The sequence below is a fragment of the Hibiscus syriacus genome, unplaced genomic scaffold, assembly GCF_006381635.1.
Source record: "Hibiscus syriacus cultivar Baekdansim isolate YM2019G1 unplaced genomic scaffold, ASM638163v2 tig00110344_pilon, whole genome shotgun sequence".
NCBI lineage: Eukaryota > Viridiplantae > Streptophyta > Magnoliopsida > Malvales > Malvaceae > Hibiscus > Hibiscus syriacus.
In genome coordinates, this window is record NW_024062695.1 from 3,453 (window position 1) to 17,625 (window position 14,173).

General features: G+C 34.8%; 1 protein-coding gene across 1 annotated transcript; it reads right to left on the bottom strand.

Moving 5' to 3' along the window:
- Positions 1-7,108: 7,108 nt before the first annotated feature.
- LOC120120668 (ras-related protein Rab7) lies at positions 7,109-9,579 on the bottom strand. Its single transcript, XM_039140243.1, has 7 exons — positions 9,490-9,579; positions 9,285-9,311; positions 9,056-9,155; positions 8,387-8,533; positions 8,214-8,294; positions 7,960-8,105; positions 7,109-7,331 (listed from the first exon to the last, which is right to left on the bottom strand). Exons 1-7 carry the CDS (start codon positions 9,540-9,542, stop codon positions 7,265-7,267), a joined length of 621 nt encoding a protein of 206 aa, XP_038996174.1. The 5' UTR covers positions 9,543-9,579; the 3' UTR covers positions 7,109-7,264.
- Positions 9,580-14,173: the final 4,594 nt, after the last annotated feature.

Here is a 14,173-nt window from a genome sequence, read left to right on the forward strand (position 1 = left end):
ACACGAATCTTTAACGAAATTTTTGTGATTAACTCCTCAATTGTGATGTTTCTCTTCAAGGTTAAGGGGATATAATGATCTGACTCAAAAATAACCCCCTCTTCAGCTTCCTTAATTAGTTCATCATACAAAACAACAGCAGAAAGACGACTCATTTTCAGAGAATTTGAGAATTTAGAGTTTGGGAATTTGAGAATTTGAAAGCTTGTGAACTGAAGTTTGTTTTGAAAGTTTATAATATGTTGCATATAATAGTGTCTATAATCGGAGTACTATTCACATGAAGGCGCGTTCCCGGGGGCGCGCCTTCCATTATTTCAGAGAATATGTTATCATTGCCCTATTATGTCACTCATGTCCCTCGGGGACACTAGATATATCAGTACCTATTATTTCACTATTCACATGAATGCGCGTTCCCGGGGGCGCGCCTTCCATTATTTTGTCATAGAATATGTTATCATTGCCCTATTATGTCACTCATGTCCCTCGGGGACACTAGATATATCAGTAAATCAGGTAAATTATAACCAAAATTTAACTTCTTTTGAAAGTTCAGCAAGTTAAGAATAACTTAAATTAAAACGTTATGTGAAGTTTGAATAAATTAGATAAAATGTTATGGATAAATTGAATAAATGTGAAGTGATAAGTTGATTGTGACATTGAAATTGTATGGAATGACCATTGAAATGTGACATTGAATAAATTGCCAATTCACCCCCCTCTTGGCCGATTCTGTCGATCGATTAACTCAACATAAGTTGATTTTAATATATACATTTTAATATATATGTTAATGATAAAATCATATGTATGGATAAATTTAATTTCAATTTAAGTATTGTGAACTATAATTGGAATATAACTTTTAATTTCGAATACAATTGGAATATTAAGTTGAAATTTAATGTTAAATTTCGAATACTATAATTTATATTTTAAATTTAAATTTCGAATAATATTATTTTTATTTTTATTTTAAATTTTGAATAATATAATTTGTATTTTAAAAACATTTATCAAACATTTAATGTTAAACGTGAATAAAAAATAACATTAAAAAATATGTATGTAACAACCATGAAACATTTAAATAACATAACCAAATTACATAAAATTCTGAAATATAATTATTTAAATAACATTAAATACAACTGGATCACCGATGTCTTCTTCTCGAATTAGTTCCACATGGCGGTGGTTGTCTATTTCGTGGAGGATTTCTTCGTGGAACTTGTTCTTCAGTCTCCTCATCTTCACTATCATCATCAACATCATTTTCTTCATTTGGTGTAGATGACGCTGAATGGGCTGAAGGGACTGTATAAAATAACGACCCTGGAGGAGTGCTAGTAACAATCCCACCGCTCCCCGGGAACTGTGAAAACTGTGGAAACATTGGCATCGATGTCTGTGATCCAGATGGAGATTGAGGTGTCTGCGGAGAAGAATCACCAGCCAAATAAGATGCATATGAACCATATGCTGGATCATTAAACATAGTCGTATATGCACCTCCATATGGTATAAAACCCTGCGGGCTAGGAATGTAACCTGGCGGGCTAGGAATGTAACCCTGCGGGCTCGGAATATAACCCTGCGGAGATGGCATATAAACTGGTGGGCTTGGCATATGAAGTGGAGGGCTGGGCATGTACCCCTGCGGCATCGACGAATAAGGATGTTGTGGTGGGACTGATGCAGAACCGGTAGCGCCTTCTCTCCATCCACGCATCGGGGGACGATGATATTGAGACGGTTGACGTCTTTCTCGGTGCCTAGGAATGTTAACCCCTCGTGCTTCCGTCGAAAGTAGAAACGGCTTCCCATTTTCATTAAACCAGTCCATATAGTTATCGTAACCATGACCAGTTTCAGCGTAATATTATCGAGGGGCCAACAGTGTATATCGGTTCTCCCAAAGTGCAATCCAATCTTGTGTCTCACCACCCAGTTAACATCTTTCTTTCCTCGTCTATCTATGTTATGCACGTCGTCTAAATTCCTAGGAGCTCCAGGAATATATTGCGTACAACCATACTGACGGAGCACGTGATCAACTAGATGCCACTCAATAATAGCATAACATATAAGAGGTATAACCGATATCCATACCTCTAATGACCCACTAAGGTGGGGTGGGATGCAAGCTTTCACTTCATCGCTCGCATAAGGTATCCACTGAAACTGAAATATAAATATACAATTCAAATAAATAAAATATTCTAATTATATCTAACATTTTAAATTAAAATATTAATAATTAAACAAATTTAAAAACATACCTCAGACCCAGCTTTCGTATCAATAAGTAAACGAATTTCCTCTAACCCAGTAGGTATACTTTTATGGTCCTTTCTTTTCATCGACCACCTATGAAATATAATATAAACTAAATATCACCCTATTTAATTGAAAATATTTAAATCAAAATTTAGTTCGAAAATTACCTCAACAATAAGGGGAATACGTATGGTTCATTCACGATCAGGCATAAGAAAGGCATGGGGAACCACGCCCATGATTGTAGAAGCAAAAGACATCCACCGATAGCAATTTTCTTATAATTCGTCGCCCGACACATTTCTCTAAAGAGAAATGCCAAAACTGCAGCGCCCCAACTATATCTTCCAGCTTCATCAAAATCGATCAGATGCCGCAACCACATACAATGCACCTGGTTGCGAGATTTGTCGGGCATCAATATTCCTCCAATTATTCGTAGAATATATGCCCGAGCACATGCCTTTGCTTGATCCTCTGAAGCATTTTCATTTAAAACCTCAAAATTAGCTTTCAACCAAGATAAAGCTATTCTACCTCCATTAAACTCTGGCGGAGCAGCTCCAAGATAATCAATGCACATTGATTGCCAATCACCATCCACCATACCACACATCATATTTCCGTCGACGGGAAGCCCCAGATGCATAGAGACATCCTCCAATGTAATTGTCGCCTCTCCACATGGAAGGTGAAAAGTGTGTGTCTCGGGCCTCCACCTCTCAATCAGTGCAGAAATTAGGACATGTTCGAGTTTGCAACCGCCTATAATTGTTGCAATATACCCGAACCCGGCAGAAGCCAAATATGGCAAAATACGTTCCGGTGTCGGTATACGTGGATTTTTAATAAAAGTCTCTAAAATACGATCAATATCCTAAATAATATACATTATAAAAATAAAAATTAATATAAATTCATAATAACTTTAAAATAAAAATAAATTTAAATATTAACATTAATTATAAAAAATTTACCATATCGCTAAAATGTCTGGAGATATGATCAATATCCAATCGCAACAGCATTTCGTTTTCCATTATAACTGTAGACAAAACAATATAATTAGCAAAAAAAAATTAATAATTCTAAATAAATAATAATTATATAAATATTATTTTAATAAAAAAATAATATTTACATAAATATATTAATATAAAAAATAATAACTATTTAAAAAATACTAACATAAAAATAAATTCTTACCACTAATAACAAATTTAAAACTCAAATAGTTGGAGAATTTGAGTTATATAAGAGAGGAGAATATGATTTTGGTGTGAAGAATGAGGGAGGGTTGAGGGGGTTTATATAGGGGAGGAGGAGGGGTAGTTAGGAAAAACGGATGGGGGCATTTATGGCATTTAATGGAAGGCGCGTCCCTGGGGATGCGCTTTCCACACGTGGCAGTCGAGTCAGTGAAGGCGCGTCCCCGGGGATACGCCTTCCACACGTGGCATCCAACTCAGCGAAAACACGGGTAAAGCGCGTCCCCGGGGACGCGCCTTTCCCAACTCAGCAGAAAGGGTGCTACTTCGGGAAATATTGGTCAAACGGTGTCAGAAAGGGAATATTAAAGAAAATTAGTGTCAGTTATGTCAAATAGCCGATTTTCCTACCATTTCCACTGTTGAGTGTCACTGTTTGATAGATGGATGCAGGTGAGGTGTCGGCAGCAACATCATAGAGCGGCGGCGGCAGTAGCAGCTAGGGTTAGGATTATAAAACCCTATTCATCTCGGGTCGGATCCTTTGCTGGGTCCTGGATTCGGGTCGTGTTCCAACTGGGTTCTGTTGGGTTGATGGTTGGGGCTGCTGGGTTTCTCTTTGTAATTGGGTCAGACCTTTGTTGGGCTTCAGGTTAAGCCTAGGTTGGGCCTCGTAATTTAGTGGCCTGCAAAATTTTGTACATTTGTATTAAAATAATAATAAAAATAATAGTAATAATAATAAAACAATAAAGTTAAATAAAAAAAACCTGGACAAAAAGGGTGTCTATAAGGAGGATGTTAAATGTTAAACTAGGGTGATGATAGGTTGGGATTGGAATCAATGATGTCTTAGGAACTGTGAATTTTTTTTGTCTGCTGGTCCGTTTAAGTTGGGATGTCTGAAGTTTTTGCAGCGTATTCTCTTATGCTGGTTCTTTCAATATGTCTTACTACAGCTTTTCTGCTGCAGGTTTTTTGATGACCTCCGACCTTATGGCATTGTCCAGTTTTGTTCCTTGCATTGCCATCCCCCTCATGGCTATCTTGTTGCTGCCAATGTACACACATTCTGCATATTGGCTTTGGAAGCAGGTTTATTCTTGTCTTCCATGGCCTTCAGGATTCCGAATACATTATATGAATACACATCTCTTAGCATAAATCTACAATCGCAGGATTCTATCTTTTAGCTAAGATAGAAGAAGCAATGGATAAAGTAATAAACAAATGGACCCATCATGTTGTAAGTGGGCACATCCGTAAGCACTTGTGCGCTGCCATGGTTCCTGTGTTTTTTGACACTTATGCTGGCGAAGAGGACGATTGAAACAAACAGGTAACCTTCTTCGTTTGTAGTAAAACGACGATTCTTAATCACTGCATTAAAGCCTTCATTGTCAACATCTCTTTGACCAAATCGTAATTTCGTATTCATTTTAAAATCTAGAATGGTATTTCAGATGCTTGCCATCAGATGTAATGTTTGGTAGATTTCTACCGAACTTCCAACTCGCACCAATTCTAATATTTTCTTGTCTAAATATCGACAACGAATAAGCCTTCCTTTGTAGTAAGAAAACCGAAACAGTCGGTTAAGTAATTCATTCTTGCTGGTAACTCTTTGCATCTTTCTATCATATGACACTTTTAGTTCTGGAATTTAATGAATTATTGTAAGAGAGTAGATGACGGGGTGCATGTAATCTAGCAGCAAGGGCAATGATGGTGTTAAATAAGTTGCGGTCATTGGGCTAAATGTGTGGATGTTAATAATGTCGGAGTAGCCAACGGTAACAGTGACATGTTGGTTGCAGCAGTGTTAGCAACGTATCGTGTTTAGAGGTTAATTTAGCGGGAATGCTTTTCGGTGATTAGCTTCTCTTAGTTTCCCCAAGCAGCTCGATCGAACTGCTAATTTAGTTTTTTCGAGAATCTGTTGTGATTGATAAGTCTGAAATGCATTACTCATGAGGGTCCTTACGTATGCAGGATAAGCCTAGTGAGGACATGGAAGGTTTCATGGACAGAGGTGAATGAGAATGGTTGCAATATGGAAAGTAGGGAGTATGCCTACACCAGTGTTCAGTCTGAGGATTCACATTCACGTTGAGCTGCAATTCTATTTTGTTTCTAACTACATTCATATTCTCATGTAACAAGAACAATATCCTGCTACAAACACTGCCATGTTTGTAAATACTTAATAGCCAAAAAACAGATATATTATTTTCTTAAGCGTTGATGGATTTCTTACACCTTTAACCCTTTTGTTTCTTCCATTTAGAGATTCAGTTCTGCGATTGAGACTTCAAAAAAAGGGCGTGTTTAAATAATGAAAACTAAGCGTTGATGGATTTCTTACACCTTTAACCCTTTTGTTTCTTCCAAGTTTTCATTATTTTTGTCTTTGTAGACCAAAAGGCAACTAACTACAAAGAAGACAACATATATATATACTTTCTACGTAAGCAGTAGAGCTACTTGCATGTGGTTTGTTGTCCTTCAAAGAGGATAGCCAAAGTCATGGTGAAATCAAATAATTCAACTCTCATTGAACGATTTAAGATTAGAAAAGATCACAATGAAAAGATGTACGGAATGTTGTTTGTAAGCTTTGATTGTTTCTTTCTGTTTTATTGTTGGAATTGTAATATTATGGAAGATTGAATGATGAGAATGCCTGCAATCTTTCATATTTGAAGAACTGAGATGATTGTCCTTCTGTAACCTTTTGCTTCTTCTGTTACTGACAAAGCTGGTTGGTTAAAAAAACATGAATAGCAATACAGGCATCTAGGGAAAATATAAAAGACCACTGACAGTGTTGGTTTGCAGCGACGTCTATGTTGCATGTGAATTTTTATTTTTTATTTTAAAAATCCGATCAAACATAAAATCATTTGATAATGAAAACAAATAAAAAGTCGGCTTTTTTTGGAAAATGTAACAAGAATAAGATAAATAAAATAACGTGCATTAAACTTGTTCAGGTCGAATTGGGGACTGATTTCGACCTCAATTTTGAGACGTCAAAATCAACTGGAAAAATCTTGGAAGTCGACAATCATCAATTTCTTTTCTCTAGCTCCAATATCGCCGCCAAAAACCGGAATAGCGATCAACCAACAACCCTTTTTGCGAGCTGAAGCACAGATCTCGCTCGTCTGCTGGTGTGATCTACAATGACAGCACCCGTTTAAGGTTGAGAGAACACCTTCTAGGTCGGATTGATGGGTGAGATGTTGTGGGGAGTCCACAAGATGGGCACCTAGGTATAGGAGAGACGCTTTTGTGGGGTGCGAGCGTACATGGTGAGGGAGTAGGCAGCTGAGAGGAGATGAGAAGCCATGGTTGCACCATTACGCCTATCCCAATCCAGCCTAAGCAGGTTTGGGACCAGAGATGGGCTTTGGGTACGGAGTTTCCATGGAGTTGAGTAGAGATTGAGCACCTAAACAAACAGCTGGGGATAACCAATTCTCTAATACTGGCTCGCACCACACGTCCAACTATCAGGAGATACGAGAAGTACGGTTTACCATAGGCAAAAGTAGGAATGCTAAACAAGTGAGGCAAAGGCACCAAACAAACCACTAAATCCAGCCAGAAAATCAAATAACAGACCATTTGTTTCTCATACAATTACTAACGTACGGTGTATAGTCCCACTTTGAGTCCATAAAAATGGTTGTGAAGGCCAAATCATTCGTGAAACTTGAAAGATGATTATTGTGCAAACATAAGCCAAAAAAATAGCATAAAGTATTTCAACATTCACATCCAGTTGACCTTGGTTGGCTGCTGCTTACAACGTCAATGGTGTCGGGCAAGTATCTACAGGAACAAAATATCCATCACAACATAAGAAAACAAGAAATTAAGTATTATTCACACAATACCAAAAAAAAGCAAAAGTAAAAAATGATTTCAGAATCCAAGCTTTTAACAACTTTTATTCTGCGACAATGGGACCTTGAAAATCAATATTTCAGGCAAATGTCCTTAATTCCTGGATGCCAAAAAAAATTCTCCCCATAATTTGAAATGCTAAAATGCTACAAAGAAAGATGATCGACTAAAGCATGAAATAACTAAAATCAAATACATTTGAAATAATAGTTGGTTCATTCAATTATCATATTGCAGTTCATTATGTAGCAACTAATTAGTGTGAGTACAGCTAAAGGTTTTTCTCAATATTGCATGTGAATGTTGTTAATTCTCAGATACCAAAATTGAAAATTCCCCTCATAATTTGAAATGATAAAATGCTACACAGTAAGATGATTGACTAATGCGTGAAATAAACTAAAATTGGATGCATTTGAAACGAATCAGTTCATTCAATTATCGTATTAAATTTCTCTATGTAGCAACAAATTAGTGTCAAGTACATATAAAGGTTTTTGCATGATTCAAAATTAAGAATTATTTGTTAACTGATTATGATTTGTTAACTTACATTTCTTCCTCTTCCCCACTCTTTAGGGCATTCTTTGCTATGCATTGGAATGCTTCTTCCACATTAACTCCCTCCTTGGCAGATGTCTCAAAATATGGGATATTTCCTTTTGAGGCACACCATGCTCGAGCCTTTTTCTCAGATACCTAAAGAATCCACAAGAAGCGGATAATTGTACCTTTGTAGAGAAGTGAGAGATGACATGTAATACTACTACAGAGGAAGAAAGAAGAATAAAAAATAAATATACATACTACTCTACTGTTTCCACCATCCACATCAATTTTGTTTCCCAAAACAACAAATGGGAAATTCTCTGGATCCGAAGGGCTTGCCTGCAAGAGGTTTCTCAAATTATCATTTCTCTATTTGATAAATCCTATAGAGCTGGTTTGCTGGTTTTAAACAGAATTCAGATTAAATGTACTTGAATAAGAAACTCTTCTCTCCAATTGTTAAGGTTTTCAAATGATTTCATCGAGTTGACATCATATACAAGAACACAGCAATCAGCACCGCGGTAGAAAGCAACACCTAGGCTCTGGAATCTTTCCTGACCAGCAGTATCCCAGATCTGGGAAACAAAATAATGTTGAAAAACCTTCTTAACGAAGATAAATTTGTGCAGTGATCATATCAACCAAAGTCCAATCAATACGCAATAAACCATAATTCCCAAGTCAGCCATAGCCCATCACAAATTTGCTTCTAGTCAATGCTACAACTAGAGAAAAAGTGATCATATCCGAGCTTTTTCCATGAATAAAAAAGAAAGTGCACTAGCACCTCCAAATTAGTGGAATCACATAGTAAAGTAAGATGCATTTGCAACAAATCATAGATGTTTTTAGTAAATCCAGGTTAAGCTCTATTCCACCATAGCTAAGCTTTAGTACAAGAGCTAGAGATAAGAATGAAGCCACTTCTTCATCATAAACACTAACCAGCACGAGAAATTAAGATCCCAAAAACCAAATGCAACAGCCGAAGCAAGCTCATCAAAATGTTAAAAAGAAATGCTTGTACTTGAGCTCAAGAAAAAAGATACTAACTTTATACAAAATCAGACATGTTTGTTCTCAGCATGAAATCTAACCTGTAAAGTGAATAGCCTATCCTCAAACTGCACTTCCTTTGTCAAGAAATCGGCTCCGATCGTTGCCTTATACTGATTGCTAAACTTCTTATTCACATATCTAAAAGCAAATTGTAAAGGCAAGCAAAAAAAAAAGTTCGAATCGATAACAACTACAATTAATTAATAACTACATACAAGTATACAACTTCAATGTCTTAGTAATCAATAAAATACAACTACAGGATACTGATTCATCAAAGACGTCTTCCCCACCCTGCAAATCACAGATCAATAACAATCACAAACATTGGATTGCATAGAAAACATACATACAAAAATTCTAAAAATTACAGGCCGAATTAACTAAGGCTGAACAACTTATGTATCCAGCAATTCCAATAGAAAGATGAGAGAGTAATAGGGGAAGCCTCAAGGAAAAGGAATTAACTAACCCGCTATCGCCGAGGATGATGACTTTCAAAAGGGTTCTACGGCGCGACGGCATCGTAAGGACACTAAGGATCTATATGATAAAGAAAAACGAAATGGGAAATTCAGTATATAGTGAGTGAGTTGCTGTTGGACTTTTTTGGTCCGACAGAGAATTCCGTAGGAAAATTGGGTGAAGTTTCCAGCGCTTTCCCCCTTCACAGTTTTTTTTAAAATAAAATTTTGGAAATTATATTTATTTTGGGTAAACTATACTAGTAACCACCCAACTATAGTCTTTTTTCATTTTGACCACTATTTTTGAATTTTTGTCAATCAAATCACTTAATTATTTAAATGTATTTGCCGTAATAGTTAACGGAAGTCCTGATGTGGCAACTAGAAAATTTGATATAATTACATATTTGGTTATTTTTACTTATATATTCTATTAATTTTGTCATAATTTTAATACGTTAAAATAAAATTAATCTTCAAATGGAATGGTGTCAAATATCACCATTCAATTTGATGATTACATTTATTTTATTTTAATTTATTAAATTAAAATAAAATTAATCTTCAAATGGAATGGTGCCATGTGTCACCATTCAATTTGATGATTATATTTATTTTATTTTAATTTAGTCCTAATTTTAATAAATTAAAATAAAATTAATCTTCAAATTGGATGGTGACCATTCAATTTGATTATTACATTTATTTTCTTTTAATTAATTAATTTAATTTTAATTTAATTTATGTGTCACCCCTAGTGAAAGATAAATAAATCAAATAGAGGTGGCCATGGGAATCGATCCAGGGTCTCCTCGGTGATATGAAGAAAAACTAACCAGTAGAGTAGCCAATTTACTTGGATCAAAGAATACTATATAACATATATATCTTATATCATAGGCCAAAGCTAAATGTTTGACCCAAGCTAACATTTAAAAAAAAATTATTTTTATCTTAACTTCATATATTAAATTTAGAAAAAATAACCTCATTGACCAAAAATGCCTTATAATATACGATTTTAACCAACTTTTTTTGGATTTGCCAAAATAACCAACTAAATCGCAATGCGATCGATAATTCGCAACGCGATCTCCGGTATCGCAAATCAGTTTCCAGATTCGCAACGCGAACTTCAACTATCGCAATGCGAACTTGGACTATCGCAATGCGAACTTGGACTATCGCAATGCGATAGTCGACTATCACAATGCGAATATGTAAATCGCAATGCGATAGTCGAAGTTCGCATTGCGATAGTCCAAGTTCGCATTGCGATTTACATATTCGCATTGCGATAGTCCATTGCGATAGTCCAAGTTCGCATTGCGATTTACATATTCGCATTGCGATAGTCCATTGCGATAGTCCAAGTTCGCATTGCGATTTATTCCAAATTCGTTACGATAGTCCAAAATCGCAACAACTGGTGGTATTGCATTTGTTTCTTAAGAATTTTCTCTAAAAAGATAGTATTCGCGCGGACGTGTCGAAGACACGTATTACCACAACCACGACCACGACCACGATCACGACCCGACCCGACCCGAGACGAGACGAGACGGGCGGCGGCGGCGCGCGAGAGACCCCCTTGTTCTCTATCACTCAACAAGAAAGTGGGAAAGCCAAGCCTTAACTATCATTCCCAATAGTGTTTCCAATACTATGTGGGATTGAGCATTACCAACACTTGTTTCCAATACAATGTGATTATTCAGGAAACAATTAACAATCATGCACCTTAAAACAACTGAATCAGCAACCAATTGCATTAGGATTATACGATTAAATATGTCATAATTAAAAGTCAATCTACAATCAATCGCGATTATTGCAATTTTAAGCAAAACATTCAAAAATAATATCACTATTTAAGGCTCAATCCCACATAGTATTGGGAATAAGTGTTGGTAATGCTCAATCTCACATAGTATTGGAAACACTATTGGGAATGGTATTTAAGGCTTGGCTTTCCCACTTCCTTGTTGAGTGATAGAGAACAAGGGGGACTCTCGTGCGCCGCCGCCGCCACCGTCCGTCTCGTCTCATCTCGTCTCGGGTTGAGGTCGGGGTCGTGGTCGTGGTAATACGTGTCTTCGACACGTCCGCGCGAATACTATCTTTTTAGAGAAAATTCTTAAGAAACAAATGCAATACCACCAATCGTTGCGATTTTGGACTATCGCAATGAATTTGGAATAAATCGCAATGTGAATATGTAAATCGCAATGCGAACTTCGACTATCGCATTGCGATTTACATATTCGCATTGCAATAGTCGACTATCGCAATGCGAAAATGTAAATCGCAATGCGATAGTCGACTATCGCATTGCGATTTACATATTCGCATTGCGATAGTCCAAGTTCGCATTGCGATAGTCCAAGTTCGCATTGCGATAGTCGAAGTTCGCGTTGCGAATCTGGAAACTGATTTGCGATACCGGAGATCGCGTTGCGAATTATCGATCGCATTACGATTTAGTTGGTCATTTTGGCAAATCCAAAAAAATTGGTTAAAATCATATATTATAAGGCATTTTTGGTCAATGAGGTTATTTTCTCTTAAATTTAATTCAATTCTTAACATTATATATTTAAGATAAAAATAAAATTTAAAATATATTTTAAACATATGAATTTAAGATAATATATATATATATATATATGTAAATTTAGGATAAAAATAAAAACTATTTTTTAATTTTAGTTTGAGTCAAACTATTAGCTTTGGCCTATGATATATATATATATATTAGCCCAGTGTTTGAGTCCATTTTCTTCTCACCAAAGACACCCAAGATTGATTCCCTTGGTCACTTCCATGTGCTTAAATTTTCTTTCCATAAATATATTAAATTTAAATAAATTAATTAAAATAAAAAAAATGCAATTATCAAATTGAATGGTAACACATGGCACCATTCCATTTGAAGGTTAATTTTATTTTAATTTATTAAAATTATGACAAAATTGATAGAATATATAAGAGTGACCAAATATGTAATTATACCAATTTTCTAACTGCCACGCCAGCACTTTCATTAACTGTTAATGACAAGTGATCTGATTGAATGCATTTAAATAATTAAATGGCTTGATTGACAAAAATTCAAAAATAGTGGTCAAAGTGAAAAGGAGCTATAGTTAGGTGGTTACTGTTATAGTTTACCCTTTTATTTTTTAATTAGCATTTAAGGAATATTTCTGAAAAATAGGATAAACTAGTGTTCAATCAACAATTATTTAAATCGTTTTGTTTTGATCACCTGATTATTATTTTTAATTATATCTAATGCTATGTTTTTGTTTCATTTTAATCACATGTTAAAATTTTTAATAGAACTACTGACGCGATATTTTTATTTTATTATGATAATGTGATATCATTTTATAATAACACGTCAACACTACCATTAATTTTTTTAACAGCTGAGGACTTAAATTAAACCAAAATGTAACATTAGGTATGATTATGAAAAAGTTAAAATTAATATAAGGGTAAACTATGGAGTTGGTCATTTGACTATTGAAAAAAGGCACGAACCAATTAACTTCAGTAGTTAAACGAATGTTTGTTATCTCTAAAAGTCTCAAATTCAAGCACTAGAGATTACAAGGATATTTAAGCTTCTATTGTCAAAATGGTTGGAGATTTTTAAAATAAATATTATTTTATAATCACTCTAGATTAATAAAAAAAACTATAAAAAAGGGAAAAATACTTTAAATATCAGTGGACTTTAAAGGTTGACTCATGTATACCACTAAACTTCTAATTTTATTAATTATAGCATTGAACTTTATTTTCCACTTTAATTATGTCACTCCATCATTAAGTCACTAACGACAGGTGACATGACTAACAATTAATGACATGACAACTATACCAAAAAATATATTAAAATTTGAACTCGTCGTGTGAATTGAATCAAAATTTTATGGAATGCTTTGTGTCCCCATAAAGAGTTATAATTATTTGTCATATTTTATGATATTCGTCTTATGGATACAATGAATTCCATATACACTAACAAATTTCCCCTCCTCCTATTTTTTTTCTTTGAGTTTGTGCCATTTTTTTTATAAAATAGATCAATTTTTTCTTCTTTGATTTTGTTTAGTCGGTGACGTCATCGATTTTGATGTTAGTTGTCGATTGTCGATTATCTCTTTTTTTAGCTTTTTTAATAAGAATAATTCTACTTTTGTAGTACATTTTTTTATGGGTTGGATTTGACAACGCCTCGACTTATCAAGATGACGCTTATTTGAAATCTTATTGATCTTTTCATTTATGGAACTTCAAATTAAATCTGGATGCGCGATTTTGCGTTCTTGGATATTACTCGTGACGCTCAACTCTAATTTGCGGTTCTCAATGGTCTTTCAATAGCTTAATTCCTTTTTGTAGTTCTTTTGCCGATGCAATCAGATTTGTTCATATTCAAGGGCGAAACTAAAAATTTATTATAGCGGGGTTAAGATATTTTTTATTTTTCATAAATACAATTTTCTTAATTGAGGGTCTGAAATTTTTTTCTTTATTTATTTTTCAAAAATATATATTTTTAATATTAATCAATACTTAAAAAAATAATTCACGGGGCCAAGGGGCTTTTTGTATCTATTTTTGTATGAGTATTTTAGTTGGATTTTTAACCTTTTTCATATATGATTCTTATATAAT

What these genes read in the sequence shown, in the direction of transcription:
- LOC120120668 (XM_039140243.1), bottom strand. Translation starts at nt 9,542, where the DNA reads ATGCCGTCGCGCCGTAGAACCCTTTTGAAAGTCATCATCCTCGGCGAT. An exon ending in AAGACGTCTTTGATGAATCA is followed by an intron (nt 9,156 to 9,284) that starts GTATCCTGTAGT and finishes ATTTGCTTTTAG; the next exon opens with ATATGTGAATAAGAAGTTTA. An exon ending in ATAGGCTATTCACTTTACAG is followed by an intron (nt 8,534 to 9,055) that starts GTTAGATTTCAT and finishes TTTGTTTCCCAG; the next exon opens with ATCTGGGATACTGCTGGTCA.